The sequence below is a fragment of the Ascaphus truei genome, unplaced genomic scaffold (genome assembly GCF_040206685.1).
Source record: "Ascaphus truei isolate aAscTru1 unplaced genomic scaffold, aAscTru1.hap1 HAP1_SCAFFOLD_1507, whole genome shotgun sequence".
In the NCBI taxonomy this organism is placed as follows: Eukaryota; Metazoa; Chordata; class Amphibia; order Anura; family Ascaphidae; genus Ascaphus; species Ascaphus truei.
This window is the reverse complement of record NW_027454394.1, coordinates 2,133-21,080: the sequence shown is the minus strand read 5'-3', so window position 1 is coordinate 21,080 and position 18,948 is coordinate 2,133. Positions and strand designations below refer to the sequence as shown.

Genomic DNA, 18,948 nt, shown 5'->3' with positions numbered 1-18,948 from the left:
GGCACCTTAACATGTAGCACACGCAACCAACATGCATGATATAAACCTGATTAATGGCAAACAAGCAGCATATGCCACATCCCATCCGTGATATTCCCAGTGGTTACATAACTGTGCCATAGCTCAGAGGTGGGCAACTCCAGTCCTCTAGACCCCCCAGCAGGTCAGGTTTTAAGGATATCCCTGATTTATCACAGACACACCTGTACCTGTGTACAGGACCACGGAGACACCTGAGCAGTGAGACACACACCTGTACCTGTGTCACAGAACCACAGAGAGACACACACCTGTACCTGTGCCAGAGGAACACAGAGAGACACCTGAGAAATGTGACACACACCTGTACCTGTGCCAAAGGACCACGGAGAGACACCTGAGCAGTGAGACCCCCACCTATACCACAGAACCACGGAGAGACATACACCTGTACCTGTGCCACAGGACTACAGAGAGACATTTGAGCAGTGAGACACACTCGTGTACATGTGCCACAAGACAACAGAGAGACAACTGAGCAAAGTGACGACGCACCTGTACCTCAAATACCAACAGACACACAGGTGCCTTAGCACAGAGGGCAGTGGGACAGGTGGCATGCAGCCTGCACACTGGGGATTAGGCTCGTCACACAGCTGTACATTAGGGCCCCCTCCGAGCCCGGCCCTGATAAAGGATACTTCCACTCCACAATGCTGATGCAGGCCCTGCGGATGGGGTTGTTGAGGTACAGACAAAAGAGAGCCCTGGGGTTCCTGTGCACCCCACTCCCTCCTTGGTTTTTGTGCTTGCTGTAATGCTGCCGCTTCTTCTGAGCCTGGGAGCTGGTGGTAGAATTCAGCGTGTCCGTTCCATTCATCCCCACCCCATCCATGGAGTAACGCCAGCAGGACAGAACGGCGTCCGGACCTTCCATGAAGGGCTCCGTCTCCTCGCTGGAGTACGGGGGAGCGGGGCCTGGAAGTGGGAGGCAGGACAGCCAGGGGGACAAGGTCACACACAGAGAAGGCCCCTCACATGATTTGAAGTCAGTCTCACGCATTTTTAGCATCAGCATTTCGTAGACTTCAACTGAGTCTTGGCGATAAAAGTACTGTAGCACTTTCCATGAAAATGCCATTTTATTTCCTTCCAAAACACCCATAGTAACAAAGGAGGGAGAGGGATATCCCTACACCGAGAGGTGGGAAAGCTTGTAACATATCTACTACTTGTTGGTCCAATAAAAGGTGTCATACCCCCTACTCCCTCTCCCTCCTCTGTTACTACTCCTTCTCCCTCCTCTGTTACTACTCCTTCTCCCTCCATTGTTACTACTCCCTCTCCCTCCTCTGTTACTACTCCCTCTCCCTCCTCTGTTACTACTCCCTCCAGTGTTACTACTCCCTCTCCCTCCTCTGTTACTACTCCCTGACCCTTCTCTGTTACTACTCCCTCTCCCTCCAGTGTTACTACATGGAAGAAAGGACCGACACGGCTCTCACCCTTCTTTGCTCCATAATACCTAAATCTTACTGATTTATGTGCTAGGAGGTGGACATCTCTGTGAAAGAGGCAGCAACGAGGAGGGGCCGGAGAAAGGCCAAGGAGAGAAAGAGGCCGAGATAAAAGGGGAGGTAGAGTGAGCCCAGGGGACAGCGGAGCGTGAAAGGGAAGAGAATGAAAATGAGGGGAGACAGAAGTACAGAAGAGGGTAACAATATCAGTAAAAAGAGAGAAGCAGAGAATACAGCAAGACCCTAACACAGGGAGAGTCACCGTCACTTCTGCAGGGTGGGGATTCCTCCCAATAGAATGGAAAGAAGGGTGGGGAGCCGTGTCGGACCTTGCTTCCATGTAGTATGAAGGACCCCGAGAGGTTGGAAAACTTGTAACATTTCAACGATTTGTTGGTCCAATAACAGGTATTGTGCCCCCTACTCCCTCTCCCACCTGTGTTACTACACCCTCTCCCTCCTCTGTTACTACTTCCAATAGAATAGAATAGTTATTCTTACATCTGCTTGGGGGTCAGCTATGTATTGCTAAACAGCCAGTGGGACTTTAGTGGAAGTTTACGTAAGATAGTGCCCCGAGTGGCACTACTGCAGTTTGATGAATAACCCCCAAAGTGCTGAGCAGTTTTTGTCTGCAAACTGGGACGAACAATACACTTCGCCTGCTAAGATATCTTTAAATGGCTCCTTTCCTTTGCCCCAGCTCTCCCCGTGACCCCGACGTACCCTTTCCATTTTCCTCTGACATCCTCCTCACAGAGGGGACAGCTGCCGGTCCGGTGAACTATGGCAGGCGGTCATCAACTTCCTCCTCCACTTCCCGGAGCCGTTTCCCTCCGATCTGTCGATGGCCGTGCACTCCCCACACCCACCCAACCTCCGCGGCCCTTACTGCTCCCCCGGCATGCCTAGGGCTCTCCTCTTCCTCACTCAAAGGCTAGTGTGAGGAGGAAGGCGGACAGAGAGAGGTTAGCAGACAGATGTGCGGCTGGAGTGAGCGAGATGGACAGGCATATTCTAGATGCAGAGAGCCATGAATAAAGAGGGATGGATGGGTGAAGAGATGGGAGGGTGGTGGTGCTGTCCTCTGCTCTCGCCCGGAGGGTGGCCAGTCACTGCTCCGTTTCACGCCATCGCTTCTCCGGCTGCGTGCCCAAATGTCACCGGCTCCTCTGAGCTCTCTCTCCTTTCCCTCCCTCCATCAGGGGATTACCACAGATTGAATGCTGAGCCTTTAAAACAGGTGGGGGGAGGGACCTGGGGTGGCTGTGGCATATGAGATATATACAGAGAAAGCTTAAGCGCTGGAGATAAATATACACAAAGGCACCGCTATACAGAGATACACAGGGTTATGTGAAGAGTGAGCTTGGCACAGACAGCGACTACCCTTTGCAACGACTTTGCCACAAGATATATAGAACACGCCAGAAAAGCCCATTAAAATTCAATAAAAAACGAACATTGTGAACATAACCAACGTTTGTAACGTGCATATAATATTCTCATTATTCTAGCTGAATAAGGGGTTGAAGTGCGTGAGAAATTGTCTTGTAATTAGCAGGAGACGATAGCAAGATAGTAAGAGGGGGGAATCGAAACGCTGGTTTGCGGAGATAAATACGTGGAGATTATTAGAGAAGTACAGCAAAGATAATGAAACATTCTCATGCCTCAGCACAGGGCTGCAATCCGGCCTTTCCCCGCTCTCTCTCAGCGGGTAGTGAGTGCTTCCACTGCAGCCAGGGATTCTGGTACTAGAGATGTACAGAAATATATACAGACTAAGCAAGGCAGACACCTACACAGATACACTGAGATAGGTGAAGGTCACATACAGATACAGGAATATGTATCAAGTCATACAGCGAATAAAATTACCACATTCACGTGTGTGAGACTGGTCTGTAACCCTGTCTTTCCCCATTATCTCTTAGCATACAGTGGTTCCAAGGGATTCTGGGTAATGACATGCAAATGTGCACTCGCAGTGTCACCTTTTATTTCATATTCATTTTAACATGGACCCCTATCAAGTCATACAAGTACAGACCAAGACAGCCCGTGGCGAAACGCGTGGGGGACCCGGATGACATCACCACGCTTTCGTGAGCGGCCGTGCTCCGAGATACTATCTCCACCGGCTGTGGTAAGCTAACAGTCCTCGGTTGGTTGGACACATATTGATACAAACTTTGTGTTCCTTTCCCCGGAACCGGCTGGTGTAACCCCTCTCTCGCTGATTGAGTTAAGGACACCGGATCACCGAGCGGGATGGTGGCTCTGCATGCAGCACCATGAGATGACTGCAGCAAATCATCACCACCGCCGTGGGAATTTGGAAATCTCGCGCATGCGCATGTTCTTGCTACATTTGTGCGTGTGCCAATCTTGACACCTTTTTACTGTGATATTAAATGTCAACACAGATTTAGGGTTGCCAGGTGTCCGGTATTGAACCGGACTGTCCTGTATTTGGACACTCTGTCCAGTATAAAATGAGAGGTAATACTGGACATGTATACCGGTATTACCTCTCTGGACATGTATGTGTATACCGGTATTACCTCTCTGGACATGTATGTGTATACCGGTATTACCTCTCTGGGCGTGTATGTGTATATCGGTATTACCTCTCTGGACATGTATGTGTATACCGGTATTACCTCCCTGGACATGTATGTGTATACCGGTATTACATCTCTGGACATGTATGTGTATACCGGTATTACCTCTCTGGACATGTATGTGTATACCGGTACTACCTCTCTTGGTGTGTACGTGTATACCGGTATTACCTCTCTGGACGTGTATGTGTCCGGTATTACCTCTCTGGACATAGTGACCTGACCGGCCGTGGGATTTCCCCGAGCAGGGCTGTTGCTAGGGGCTGGGCAGCTTCCTCCATCCTGATTTGCAGCTGCTGGGTAATACAGCCAATCAGGAGGTGTCAGGAGCCTGGCGGCGGGGCCCACAGAGGAAACAGCGTGGAGCAGAGGTGTGTCTCAAACGCATCACACTTTTCACCAGTGTCCAGTATTTTTTGAGTAGCCACCTGTTAAACCTATATGTGGCACGTTCCCTTTCCCTTCAGGAGCTGTGGGCCCATCACTGCACTTACTGTATCATATGCTTTTTGAACTATTTATTTCAACTTTGATCATCATATAGACTTGTTCACATTGGTTTGATTCACCAATGACACTTGATTTGGCACTGTCATCGTTATCACTGTCATCGTTATCTTCTCATCAAAGTCACTATTTGGGGGTTTGAGTGTATATTGTATTGCACCAAATATGAACAAATCAGTTGCAATATGGGGCAAAATAAGCCTATTTCGGTTGTACACTCGCACGGCTTTAATTATACAACAAAGTTCGCATATTTCTATAACTACAGACAGCTGTAATCTCCTCAGTCATATCTTAGGCCCGGGCCATGGTGCTTTCGTCCGCGTGGCGGCTGTGAAGTCACCCGCGTGAAGTGGGTGCTTTCCTTGCCCATGGTGCGTTCCTAGGGGCATCACGGAGCCGGTTCGCCCTCACTGTGCGAACCGCTCATGTGACCTAGGTGTCGCGCCAAGAAATCCATTTCAACTGATTTCTTGCGCAATGAGCGCCCGCTTCCGCCTCCGCTTGGTCTGAGGGCGATCAATGCCTTAAGCCAATCTGATGGCGCCCCGCACGGACGGCTCCGCGCAGACTCCCACACCATGGACTCGGCGCAGTCTCCCACACCATGGACCCGGCGCAGTCTCCCACACCATGGACCCGGCGCAGTCTCCCACACCATGGACCCGGCGCAGTCTCCCTCACCATGGACCCGGCGCAGTCTCCCACACCATGGACCCGGCGCAGTCTCCCACACCATGGGCCCGGCGCAGTCTCCCACACCATGGACCCGGCGCAGTCTCCCTCACCATGGACCCCGCGCAGTCTCCCACACCATGGACTCCGCGCGCAGTCTCCCACACCATGGACTCCGCGCGCAGTCTCCCACACCATGGACCCGGGCTTACCAAACACAGGCAGTGCTATCGCTGGTTATATTACTGCGATCTGGTGCTGATTATTACAGTAAGAAGTAGAACGCTCACAAGGTTTTATTCCAGACTGGACAGAGAGGGTGTCCATGTGAGCGCTGTAATGAGGTTATTTATAGAGGGGTTGCTCTTGTAATTATCCCATTCTATCTCAAAAACAGACACATTGATACATAAACCCCTAAATATTAATAGCTTGCATGGAAATGTGCAAGGTGAGCTATTTACTAAGCCATAAATCACCGCCCAGCTGCAGCGAGCTGTGTCTTCCGCGCCAGAAGTGTGGGGTGGATGTTAGGGTTGCAATATAACTGTTTAACAGTACATCACACAAAGCATTAAGTTCCGCACTACATTTCCCGGCTTGCAACGCGGCCAAAGATGGGCGGGGCGTTGTTCGGGTCATGGGCAGACCTTCAGCCTCCCGGTCTTTTCCAGCAGGGAGTCTGAGCGCAGGGCATTGTGGAACTTGTAGTCCGGAGGTGAGCGGTTTCCTGTATGCAGAAGTAACAGTGGTAGAGAGAGGGACACAAGATACATAAACAGGGATACACACAAGTGCAACACAGAGACACACACACAGACATAGGGATACACACACAGACATAGGGACACACACAGACATAGGGATGCACATATAGAGACACACACAGACATAGGGATACACAGATAGATACACACACAGACATAGGGACACACACAGACATAGGGACACACACAGACAGGGATGCACATATAGAGATACACAGAGACACACACAGACATAGGGATACACAGATAGATACACACAAGTGCAACACAGAGACACACACACAGACATAGGGATGCACATATAGATACACACACAGACATAGGGATGCACATATAGAGATACACAGAGACACACACAGACATAGGGATACACAGATAGATACACACAAGTGCAACACAGAGACACACACAGACATAGGGATACACAGATAGAGACACACAAGTGCAACACAGAGACACACACAGACATAGGGATACACAGATAGAGACACAACTATAAAGACACACAGACATACACTTTGGTGTCACACAGGGAAACAGATTCACAGTCACATCCTAACCATTACAGAGCACAGAGAGATACCCAGGATACAGACCTATATACAGGTACGTGAAGTCATATTAACATACACCGCCAGACCTCTGGGATACCCACACGTTATATAGACCAACAACCCGGGCGGTGACATGGAGGAGGTGGATCGGATCCTCATTCACACATTAAGGACCTGTGGCACGTAAGTATTTATCGATGCTTGTCTAAGCTGTGCGACGCGCCCCCTTCCCGTCGTGCGACGCGCCCCCTTCCCATCGTGCGACGCTCCCCCTTCCCGTCGTGCGACGCGCCCCCTTCCCGTCGTGCGACGCGCCCCCTTCCCGTCGTGCGACGCGCCCCCTTCCCGTCGTGCGACGCGCCCCCTTCCCGTTGTGCGACGCGCCCCCTTCCCGTCGTGCGACGCTCCCCCTTCCCGTCGTGCGACGCGCCCCCTTCCCGTCGTGCGACGCGCCCCCTTCCCGTCGTGCGACGCGCCCCCTTCCCGTCGTGCGACGCGCCCCCTTCCCGTCGTGCGACGCGCCCCCTTCCCGTCGTGCGACGCGCCCCCTTCCCGTCGTGCGACGCGCCCCCTTCCCTGAATAAGTGCCTCATTTTTCAGTCCAGTCTTATTCATAGCAATCAGAATGATTCAATAACAAATGTCCTTTGGCCACAATGTCCACTTCTCGGATAATGACCTCTTCACCTTTGTACCATGAATGTGCTTATCACTTGTAACTGGCCATCTTTCCGCCGGGCTCCATGTCCTCCCCGCTCCGCGTGTTCTGACTCCCCAGTGCGTTCTGGGTAGTAACATCAGCCCATAATGTCCCTGGATAATGGCGACGTGGAAATCCAGGACTGGACTCTGATGATGGGATGGAGCCGCCTTGGCAATGCTGGCCCCCATGTGCTGTGTGTGTGACACACCTCGGTCTCTTTGTAGTGAGGTCCCAGAGGACGTGCAGAGCCTGCGTCACTTTTCCACCGAGCTGATCGTGGAGGCGGTGGTGAGATGCCTGCGTGTGATAAACCCCTCGCTGGGTGCCAGCCTCAACCACATCCTCCCCCCTGGCATGTCCGCTCGGTTCCGCATGGGTACCAGCCTGGCACAGGCCTGCCAGGTGAGCTGTGTGTGTTATGTACCTGTGAGGGGCTGAGGTTGAGGGGAGAGGTGGGGAAGTCAGTACCTTGCTATTTGATCTATAGTTAGGGGGAGGGGTGGACTTTGGGGGAGCAGTGAAGTGGCTGAGAAACTGCTCTGCGAGGGGGCAGGGGAGGATTGAAGGGTGTGTTGTCTCTGGGTGTACCCCACATGCCAGTCTGTGGGACGTCTCTCATTCTGTGGGGTACGCTCCCTATTCTGTGGGATTGTCTCTCAGTATATGGGGTACACCCAGTCTGTGGGACGTCTCTCAGTATGTGGGGTCCACCCAGTCTGTGGGACGTCTCAGTATGTGGGGTACACCCAGTCTGTGGGACGTCTCTCTGTATGTGGGGTACGCCCAGTATGTGGAAAGCCTTTCAGTCTGTGGGGTACGCCCAGTATGTGGGATGTCTCTCAGTATGTGGGGTATGCACCTAGTCTGGGGGATGTCTCAGTATGTGGGGTACGCCCAGTCTGTGGGATGTCTCTCAGTATGTGGGGTACGCTCAGTGTGTGGGATGTCTCTCAGTATGTGGGGTACGCCCAGTCTGTGGGATGTCTCTCAGTATGTGGGGTACGCTCAGTGTGTGGGATGTCTCTCAGTATGTGGGGTACGCTCAGTCTGTGGGACGTCTCTCAGTATGTGGGGTACGCCCAGTCTGTGGGATGTCTCTCAGTATAGGGGTGCGTGCTTAGTCTGTGTGACGTTTCTGTATGAGGGGTGTTGCTGATGTTGGGGTATCTCTCTCAGGATTTGGGGTGTCCTGGGGACATTGGTTACCAGACCTTCCTGTACAGCAGTGAGCCGGATATCCGAGCGCTTCTTATCTTCCTGGCTGAGAAACTTCCCAGAGACTCCCGCGAGGACGCGCATCAGCCAGCAGGTGTGCGGGGGTCACTCTGTCGTGCCCACTCTGTCGTGCCCACTCTGTCGTGCCCACTCTGTCGTGCCCACTCTGTCGTGTGGTCTCAGACTTCCCTGGAGTCTCACCCTTCCAGATCAGGATATACCCTTGGGCTGCACCCTGTTTCCTGGGGTTAGAAAGGTTAAGAGCTGGGTATCGGAGAGATCATGGCGGGAGATAAGAGACACTGTCGGGATGTCGGCATGGGGTGATATTCTCTGTCCCGTTGCAGGTAAATCAGCCGCCCTCCAAAGAGAGATTGCAGCCAAGATAAGACACCAGCTGTCTCTCCCCTGGGTGCCTCCACCCTGTAGGACAGTTACTGTCCAGAGAGCTCAGGTGTGTATACACAGTGTGAGCACAGGGGGGCAGCAGTGCTTCATACAACAGTGATTTGCTGGCGTATATTCGCTGCCAACCGTATACCCTGCGGGGCTCAGGCAGGGAAGGGGTTACACAGCGATGCTCTGGCAGGGAGGGGGTTACACAGCGACGCTCTGGTAGGGAAGGGGTTACACAGCGACGCTCTGGTAGGGAGGGGGTTACACAGCGACGCTCTGGCAGGGAGGGGGTTACACAGCGATGCTCTGGCAGGGAAGGGGTTACACAGCGACGCTCTGGTAGGGAAGGGGTTACACAGCGACGCTCTGGTAGGGAAGGGGTTACACAGCGACTCTGGCAGGGAGGGGTTACACAGCGACGCTCTGGTAGGGAAGGGGTTACACAGCGACGCTCTGGTAGGGAAGGGGTTACACAGCGACGCTCTGGTAGGGAAGGGGTTACACAGCGACGCTCTGGTAGGGAAGGGGTTACACTAAGACTGCTTTCCCTTACATAGTTACATAGTTACACAGTTACACAGTTACACAGTTACATAGTAGATGAGGTTGAAAAAAGACAGATGTCTGTCAAGTTCAACCTGGGCTAAATTTAGACAACAGATACTTTATCCTATATCTATACTTAGTTATTGATCCAGAGGAAGGTAAACACAAAACCCCAGTGACATATCATCCAGTGATATCTCATAAGGGGAAAAATAAATTTCTTCCTGACTCCCAAGAATTGGCAATCGGATTAATCCCTGGATCAACATCCTTCCCATGTATACTTATTTGGTATATCCCTGTATACCTTTCCCATCTAAAAAGATGTCCAACTTTTTTTGAACAAATCTATTGTATCTGCCGTCACAGTCTCCATGGGTAATGAATTCCACATTTTAACTGCCCTTACTGTAAAGAACCCTTTCCTTTGTTGCTGGTGAAATCTCCTTTTCTCCAACCTTAAGGGATGCCCCCGAGTCCTTTGTACTGCCCTTGGGATGAATAGTTCATGTGAAAGCTCCTTGTACTGTCCCCGAATATATTTGTATATAGTTATCATATCCCCTCTTAGACGCCTCTTTTCTAATGTAAATAAATGTAATTTAGCTAGCCTCTCCTCATAAATTAGATTGTCCACCCCCTTTATTAATTTGGTGGCTCTTCTCTGCGCTCTCTCTAGTTCCATAATGTCTTTTCTGTGGAGTGGTGCCCAAAATTGTACTCCATATTCAAGGTGTGGTCTTAGTAGTGCTTTGTAAAGGGGCATAATTATGTTTACTTCCCTTCCATCCATTGCCCGTTTGATGCAAGATAAGATCTTGTTTGCCTTTGCAGCTACTGCATGACATTGGGCACTATTGCTAAGCCTGCTGTCTACAAGCACTCCTAAATCCTTCTCCATCAAGGATTCCCCCAATTTAACCCCATTTAATGTGTAAGTCGCCAGTTTTATTCTTGCATCCCAAATGCATAACCTTACATTTATCTGTATTAAACATCATCTGCCATTTACCTGCCCACGTCTCCAGTCTCTCCAAGTCCTTCTGAAGAGAAATTACATCCTGCTCTGATTCTATTACCTTACACAATTTAGGAGAAAAAAGAAGGAGCGCACAAAATACGGTGGTATCAAAAGATTACCAAATGTATTAATGCATCAGAGCGTTATGTAGTATCATTTCAGGACAAAAGTCCCTTCCTCAGACCAAACACCTACATAACGCTCTGATGCATTAATACATTTGGTAATCTTTTGATACCACCATATTTTGTGCGCTCCTTCTTTTTTCTCCTACTTTGCCAGTATTTAGGATCCAGCTTTGGGACGCCAGGATCAACGGAAGGTGAGCACCAAAAGCAAATACCTTGTTAAATTTCCTTAAACAGTGGTGTGCCATTTATAATCCTTTTTTGTATCACCTTACACAATTTAGTATCATCAGCAAAGATGGAGACTTTGCTCTCGATCCCACCCTCAAGGCCATTACTAAAGAAGTTAAAAAGCAGGGGTCCCAGCACCGGTCCCTGAGGTACTCCACTCGCGACTTTAGCCCAACCTGATGACGTTCCATTCCCTTGCAGAGTTCGTGCCGGTTACATCGGTTCCACGCTCAGTCCCTGACTTTAGCCCGCGATTCCTCGGTGACATCCGTCCCAGCAGGTAAGGCCTCCGAGGGTGGGAAGGGCACTGAGCAGGGCGGGTGGGAAGGGTGCGGGCAGAGCACGGAGGGTGGGTGGGAAAGGTGCGGGTGTGGCACAGAGTGGGTGGGAAGGGCACGTGCGGAGCACTGTGGGTGGGAAGGGCGCATGAGGGGCACAGAGTGGGTGGGAAGGGCACAGAGTGGGTGAGAAGGGCGCATGAGGGACACAGAGCGGGTGGGAAGGGTGCATGAGGGGCACAGAGCGGGTGGAAGGGCGCATGAGGGGCACAGAGCGGGTGGGAAGGGCACGTGCGAAGCACTGTGGGTGCGAAGGGCGCATGAGGGGCACAGAGCGGGTGGGAAGGGCACGTGCGGAGCACTGTGGGTGGGAAGGGCGCATGAGGAACACAGAGCGGGTGGAAGGGCGCATGAGGGGCACAGAGCGGGTGGGAAGGGCACGTGCGAAGCACTGTGGGTGGGAAGGGCACATGAGGGGCACAGAGCGGGTGGGAAGGGCGCATGAGGGGCACAGAGTGGATGGGAAGGGCACGTGCGGAGCACTGTGGGTGGGAAGGGCACAGAGCGGGTGGGAAGGGCACGTGCGAAGCACTGTGGGTGGGAAGGGCACATGAGGGGCACAGAGCGGGTGGGAAGGGCACATGCGGAGCACTGTGGGTGGGAAGGGCACATGAGGGGCACAGAGCGGGTGGGAAGGGCACGTGCGAAGCACTGTGGGTGGGAAGGGCACATGAGGGGCACAGAGCGGGTGGGAAGGGCACATGCGGAGCACTGGGTGGGAAGGGCGCATGAGGGGTACAGAGCGGGTGGGAAGGGCACATGCGGAGCACTGGGTGGGAAGGGCGCATGAGGGGCACAGAGTGGGTGGGAAGGGCACGTGCGGAGCACTGTGGGTGGGAAGGGCACGTGCGGAGCACTGTGGGTGGAAAGGGCACATGAGGGGCACAGAGCGGGTGGAAGGGCGCGTGTGGGGGCGTGAGTCGTTTAAGCCCTTCTGTCTGCCTGCAGAAACGAGGGAATATTGGGCGCGATACCTGCCCGTGGTTACAGCGCAGCTGCCTCTCGCCTCCTCCCTGGCTGCGTCCCTGCTGGAGAGGAACGTCTCTGACCTCAGCGCTGTCCAGGAGTGGGAGGCTGAGTGGAAGAGTCAGGGTTTATCCTCTCGTCTGTCTCCCGAGGTGAGTCCCACGGGGAGGCGGGCAGCATTCTCCTACTTCCTCTCCTGGAGCAAGATGTCCGGGGCCCACAGATCCCGCCTTCCCCGCGCTTCTCGCGTCATTCAGTGCAACGCGGCACCGGGCACCCAGTCACTCATTGAGTAAAATACCGTGTTTTGTGTATCTGCGAATGACAATGCTTGGGGTGGAGGCGCAATCAATGAGCTCCGTGCGCGAGGTGCGCTTATCAACATAAACCCAAGTGACTGCAAAAGCCCCTTCTACATCGTGTATCCCAGAACCCATCAAGCATGGGCTTGCTCTCTCCCGGGGCGTGCTCTCCCGGGGCGTGCTCTCCCGGGGCGTGCTCTCCCGGGGCGTGCTCTCCCTGGGCGCCCTCTCCCGGAGGGGGCGCCCTCTCCCGGGTCGCGCTCTGCCCCCAGGGCACGCTCTGCCCCCGGGGCGCGCTCTGCCCCCGGGCGCGCTCTGCCTGGGCGCGCTCTCTCGGGGCGCGCTCTCCCGGGGCGTGAGGCGAGCACATAGTAGACATCTCAACTGCACGCAAAATACAAGACTAGCGAGAGCGCACTATCACCAACCCGGAGTCTCCTGCAGAAGCAACCTGTGAGCAGCACAAAGGGATGTTACACGCAGACACTGCCCCACAGAGCTTACAATCTATGGTTTTCGTGCCTGAGGCCCCAGGAATTGAAGTCTGTTTCTTCACTCACTGAGCCGCTCCTTCTCTCTCTCTCTTTTTTTTTTTTCCAAACGTTTTTATTCGGCAAAGTACAAGATTACCGGCATTTCACTGAATAATCACAGCCTGATACAAAGAGGGGTTGTGAGATATGTTTAAGACAGGAAAGGGCATCGCCAAGGGAGGCGAGACCTCTGACCTCATACAGAACCAGTAAGAGTGAGGTCAGAAAGAGAGAGAGGAGAGATGGGGGGGCGGGGGGGAAATCCCTTCTCCAGTTGCAGAGATCCATCCAGGTTGGCAGGAGACCTTCTTTCCCCTTTAATTTGGGGTTAGGTGGGTTTTTGGGCTGGGTTAGTGATTAAGGCAGGGTTCCCAGATCTTACAGCGGCCCTCTGTTTTACGCTGGAGGAACGCTCTCAGTCTCTCCGGTAGCATCACTTCGTTCACCCTTCTTTTAACCCGCTGCTTGGAGGGGGGGGGGTCCCATCTTTTTCCAGGAGAACGCCACCGCACATCTCGCCGCTGTTAAAATGAAGGAGATTAGTTTCCTAACTGGGTGGTCAACTTCCTCTATTGGCCGAGTAGGTAGGTCAGTGGGTCAATAGGAATTGCGAGGCCCGTTACCTCGTTTATTAGATTTTGAACCATAAGCCAAAAGTTCTGGATTTTCGGACATGACCACCAGGTGTGGCCATGTCCCCTTTTTGTCCGCAGCCTCTCCAGCATACGTCGGAGGCCAGAGGGTAGATTTGCTTTAATCTCACTGGGGTAAGATACCAGTCAAACAGGATTTTATACATGTTTTCCTTGGTGTGGTACATATGGAAGTTCCTGAGACTGAGTCCCAAATGTCTTCCCAATCCTCTCTGTCTATAACTGTATTCAGTCCCGCGGCCCATTTGAGCGTGTAATCGCGTGCGGGGAGGTCCGCTGTTTCCTCCATTCCAGCATAAATTTGTGTTATTAGGCCGCTCCTTCTCTTTAATGCTTGGCGTTTTGACCAAAATCTCTCCAAATGTCGTCTCGGGAACAACCAAGGTGCCCCCCCCCCCGCGCGGGTTCCTGTTCCCGGGGTTGTCGCTGCCTTTCTCTTGGGAGTTGTTGCAGGGTGTGTCGTCCCTTCCCCGCAGGATTACCGCCGCAGGAAGCGGCAGCGCCTGCACAAGCGGATACAGGACCAGCTGCGCCAGTGCGACCAGCGTCTCTCCGAGAGTCGGGCGCCGGCCGCCACCTCTCAGGACCTGGTGGAGATGCTGAAGGCGTTTAATGTGGAGGGGGGCGGCGCTGACCAGACCAAGGGTTCCCGATTCACTCACACCCAGAGGTTCACCTACCAACAGGTAGGTCCTTATGGCACAAGGGCTGAGAACCAACCCCCTCAACAAAATGGTGTGTAGTATGTAACATTGTATAGATGTGTCTAAAGCAGGGGTGGCCAACTCCAGTCCTCAAGGGCCAGCAACAGGTCAGGTATTCAGGATATCCATGCTTCAGCACAGGTGACTCAGTCCCTGCTTCAGCACGGGTGTCGCAGTCTTTGACTAAGCCACTGATTGAGCCACCTGCGCTGAAGCAGGGATATCCTGAAAACCTGACCTGTTGTGGGGTCTTGGGGACTTGGTATTGTGCACCGGGATCTATATCATGAATGGTACCGCCGCCTCTAAATCTGGACCTATCCCCACCTGTCTCACTGCACAGCTCATCATCATGAAATCTTTTCTCTGGCCCCTCTCAGGACCCTCAAACACTAACAGAGCAGATGCAAAGAGCCGCAGAAATCCTCCCCAAGAAAGATATGCAGGTAAGGAGGTATCAATCTGCCAGGCGAGGCGTGGCTGGGTGTGTGTGTCCTGGGCACGGGGTGTGAGAGGCTGTCCCTGTGTGTGTGTCTCCTGGGCACGGTGTGAGAGAGGCTGTCCCTGGGGGTGTGTCTCCTGCGCACGGTGTGAGAGAGGCTGTCCCTGGGGGTGTGTGTCTCCTGGGCACGGTGTGAGAGGCTGTCCCTGTGTGTGTGTCCTGGGCATGGAGTGTGAGAGGCTGTCCCTGGCGGTGTATCTCCTGCGCACGGTGTGAGAGAGGCTCTCCCTGGGTGTGTGTCTCTCCTGGGCACGGTGTGAGAGAGGCTGTCCCTGGGTGTGTCTCTCCTGCGCACGGTGTGAGAGAGGCTGTCCCTGGGTGTGTGTCTCTCCTGGGCACGGTGTGAGAGAGGCTGTCACTGGGTGTGTGTCTCTCCTGGGCAAGGTGTGAGAGAGGCTCTCCCTGTGTGTGTGTCTCCTGGGCACGGTGTGAGAGAGGCTCTCCCTGTGTGTGTGTCTCCTGGGCACGGTGTGAGAGAGGCTCTCCCTGTGTGTGTGTCTCCTGGGCACGGTGTGAGAGTGGCTGTCCCTGGGGGTGTATCTCCTGGGCATGGTGTGAGAGAGGTTGTCCCTGGGGGTGTATCTCCTGGGCACGGTGTGAGAGAGGCTGTCCCTGGGTGTGTGTGTCTCCTGGGCACGGTGTGAGAGGCTGTCCCTGTGTGTGTGTCCTGGGCACGGTGTGAGAGAGGCTGTCCCTGGGGGTGTATCTCCTGGGCACGGTGTGAGAGAGGCTGTCCCTGGGTGTGTCTCTCCTGGGCACGGTGTGAGAGGCTGTCCCTGTGTGTGTGTCCTGGGCACGGTGTGAGAGAGGCTGTCCCTGGGGGTGTATCTCCTGGGCACGGTGTGAGAGAGGCTGTCCCTGTGTGTGTCTCCTGGACACGGTGTGAGAGAGGCTGTCCCTGGGTGTGTCTCTCCTGGGCACGGTGTGAGAGAGGCTGTCCCTGTGTGTGTGTCTCTCCTGGGCACGGTGTGAGAGAGGCTCTCCCTGTGTGTGTGTCTCCTGGGCACGGTGTGAGAGAGGCTCTCCCTGTGTGTGTGTCTCCTGGGCACGGTGTGAGAGAGGCTGTCTCTGTGTGTGTGTCTCCTGGGCACGGTGTGAGAGAGGCTGTCCCTGTGTGTGTGTCTCCTGGGCACGGTGTGAGAGAGGCTGTCCCTGTGTGTGTGTCTCCTGGGCACGGTGTGAGAGAGGCTGTCCCTGGGTGTGTCTCCTGGGCACGGTGTAAGAGAGGCTGTCCCTGGGTGTGTGTCCTGGGCACGGTGTGAGAGAGGCTCTCCCTGTGTGTGTGTCTCCTGGGCATGGTGTGAGAGGGGCTGTCCCTGTGTGTGTGTCTCCTTGGCACGGTGTGAGAGGGGCTGTCCCTGTGTGTGTGTCTCCTGGGCACGGTGTGAGAGAGGCTGTCCCTGTGTGTGTGTGTGTCTCTCCTGGGCACGGTGTGAGAGAGGCTGTCCCTGTGTGTGTGTCTCCTGGGCACTGTGTGAGAGAGGCTGTCCCTGGGGGTGTATCTCCTGCGCACGGTGTGAGAGAGGCTCTCCCTGGGTGTGTGTCTCTCCTGGGCACGGTGTGAGAGAGGCTGTCCCTGGGTGTGTCTCTCCTGCGCACGGTGTGAGAGAGGCTGTCTCTGTGTGTGTGTCTCCTGGGCACGGTGTGAGAGAGGCTGTCCCTGTGTGTGTGTCTCCTGGGCACGGTGTGAGAGAGGCTGTCCCTGGGTGTGTAACCTGGGCACGGTGTAAGAGAGGCTGTCCCTGGGTGTGTGTCCTGGGCACGGTGTGAGAGAGGCTCTCCCTGTGTGTGTGTCTCCTGGGCATGGTGTGAGAGGGGCTGTCCCTGTGTGTGTGTCTCCTTGGCACGGTGTGCGAGGGGCTGTCCCTATGTGTGTGTCTCCTGGGCACGGTGTGAGAGAGGCTGTCCCTGTGTGTGTGTCTCCTGGGCACGGTGTGAGAGAGGCTGTCCCTGGGTGTGTCTCTCCTGGGCACGGTGTGAGAGAGGCTGTCCCTGGGTGTGTCTCTCCTGGGCACGGTGTGAGAGAGGCTGTCCCTGGGTGTGTCTCTCTGCTTGGCACGGTGTGTGTGTGATCTCTGCACGTTTTCACCCCTTTACCCAGGACGCCGACGCGGAGCAGCAGGAGCTGGCGACTCTCCAGGAGCAAATAGACAGGAGTGAGCAGGAAATCCAAGGACTCCGCCAAAGCACTAAACTTCTCCACCTCACCTTGACACAGGTCAGAGGCTGGGCGGGCGTTGGCAGGGAAGAGCAGACACCCTAGTGAGTTCCCCGTAACCTCCCCATTGCCCTCCCTTCCATGGCAGGTGGAGGGTGAGGTGAGCGAAAAGCGTCAGCAATGTGAAGAGAAAGAGAACTTGATCCGAGTGAAGAAGCGAGCAGTGGAGCTGTTACCCGACGCAGATAACAACCTCGCCAAGTTACAGGTACCCGAGACAGTCCGTTCTCCGAGCTGCACATCTGTGTCTAACTTTTCATGTATATTTTTTCCAACATCTTCACTTTTCTCCGAGTTTTCGCCTGTTTCCTATTTCGCTTCTTACCCGAAATCATTATATCCTTCCGGAAAGGCAATTTATTCAGCAACTGATCTCCCCAGAACGTAGCGACAAAGTCTTAGGGAGGCAGGAAAGAGCGCGCAGCGGCATACGTTCGCACTTTACCAACAAACAATGGTAATCTAGGCAGCCATGGAAGGGTTAATGTCGTATACCAGTCGGTACCAAGTGGATCAGTAGAAACCAGCGCAGGATCGTTAAAAAATAAACGACGTGGTCACTTTCTCGTGCGGAGACGCCCGGCAGGCAACGCTTCCTCTCTCTCCTCCAGGCGCTGGTGGACAGCAGTGCTCTCCGAATGGTGAATCTCGTGGGCCAGTGGGAGTCTCACCGAGTGCGGCTGCTGGAGGATTACAGACAGCTGAGGGCGGTCCACCAAGAGCGAGAGGTACGCGGCAAACGCTGGCAGGGGGACCGCGATGTCCCGGTCATTTTCTGGGAGACCCCAGTGCTGTGTGTCCCGCTGACCTGCAGCGGCATTCACTAATAGGAATATAGGTCCTGTATATCGTGTGTGTTTGTGTGTGTTGGTGTGCACGCACACACACGTGTATGTTAATGGAGATGTGTGTGTGTGTGTGTGTGTGTGTGTGTGTGTGTTCCCTTCTTTGGAGTCTGCAAGTGAATCTTCTTACTATATATTTCTCAAACCACTGTATGTCTGTCTGCCCTGTGTCCCTAGCGGCAATCGCATTGGACCTTTGCCCCGTCACTCCGCCTCCCTTGGCCCACCCGCCCCCGCACACTTCTCTTTGGCTGGTGTGCTCTAACAGTGTCTCAAACACACCCCTGTGCCCCCCTCACCGCAAACCCACGCTGCCCCGCCGCCAAGCCTCCTACACCTCACCTCCCACACCCGGCGCTCTCACCTCCCACATCCGGCGAGGCACTCTCACCTCCCACACCCGGCGCTCTCACCTCCCACACCCGGCGCTCTCACCTCCCACACCTGGTGCTCTCACCTCCCACACCCGGCGCTCTCACCTCCCACACCCGGCGCTCTTACCTCCCACACCCGGCGCTCTTACCTCCCACACCCGGCGCTCTCACCTCTCACACCCGGCGCTCTCACCTCCCACACCCGGCGCTCTCACCTCTCACACCCGGCACTCTCACCTCACACCCGGCGCTCTCACCTCTCACACCCGGCGCTCTCACCTCTTACACCCGGCACTCTCACCTCTTACACCCGGCGCTCTCACCTCCCACACCCGGCGCTCTCACCTCCCACACCCGGCGCTCTCACCTCCCACACCCGGCGTTCTCGCCTCCCACACCCGGCGTTCTCGCCTCCCACACCCGGCGTTCTCGCCTCCCACACCCGGCGTTCTCGCCTCCCACACCCGGCGCTCTCGCCTCCCACACCCGGCGCTCTCGCCTCCCACACCCGGCGCTCTCCCCTCCCACACCCGGCGCTTTCACCTCCCACACCCGGCGCTCTCACCTCCCACACCCGGCGCTCTCACTTTCCCCGGCGCTCTCACCTCTCACACCCGGCGCTCTCACTTTCCCCGGCGCTCTCACCT

At 54.6% G+C, this 18,948-nt stretch overlaps 2 protein-coding genes across 4 annotated transcripts in view; one reads left to right on the top strand and one right to left on the bottom strand.

Annotated features, from left to right (window-relative positions):
• The window catches only part of LOC142476220 (voltage-dependent L-type calcium channel subunit alpha-1F-like), a 61,614-nt gene extending 57,797 nt beyond the window's left edge, over positions 1-3,817 (bottom strand). The window contains exons 1-2 of one of the 2 annotated variants that reach the window (XR_012791444.1): positions 2,223-3,817; positions 681-957 (exon numbers count right to left, since the gene is read on the bottom strand). Coding sequence is in view for 1 of the 2 variants with exons in the window: in XM_075581712.1 (XP_075437827.1) it covers positions 681-957; positions 2,223-2,244 (299 nt within the window). In the remaining variant the exon portion in view is untranslated. The remainder of the gene's footprint in view (positions 1-680; positions 958-2,222) is intronic. The other variant, XM_075581712.1, reaches the window with a different exon arrangement.
• A 2,112-nt stretch (positions 3,818-5,929) lies between these two features.
• On the top strand, positions 5,930-17,924 carry CCDC22 (CCC complex scaffolding subunit CCDC22). Of its 2 annotated transcripts, XM_075581710.1 has the most exons (12): positions 5,930-6,023; positions 6,641-6,809; positions 7,554-7,731; positions 8,506-8,638; positions 8,892-8,998; positions 11,068-11,146; positions 12,153-12,322; positions 14,135-14,344; positions 14,743-14,808; positions 16,966-17,082; positions 17,171-17,290; positions 17,694-17,924. In XM_075581710.1, the coding sequence occupies exons 2-12, from the start codon at positions 6,760-6,762 to the stop codon at positions 17,907-17,909; spliced, it is 1,446 nt and encodes a 481-aa protein (XP_075437825.1). In that variant the 5' UTR covers positions 5,930-6,023; positions 6,641-6,759; the 3' UTR covers positions 17,910-17,924. The 2 variants fall into 2 exon arrangements, with proteins under 2 accessions (XP_075437825.1, XP_075437824.1); XM_075581709.1 differs by lacking the exon at positions 5,930-6,023 and having other exon boundaries at positions 6,030-6,809.
• The last annotated feature ends 1,024 nt before the right edge of the window (positions 17,925-18,948 follow it).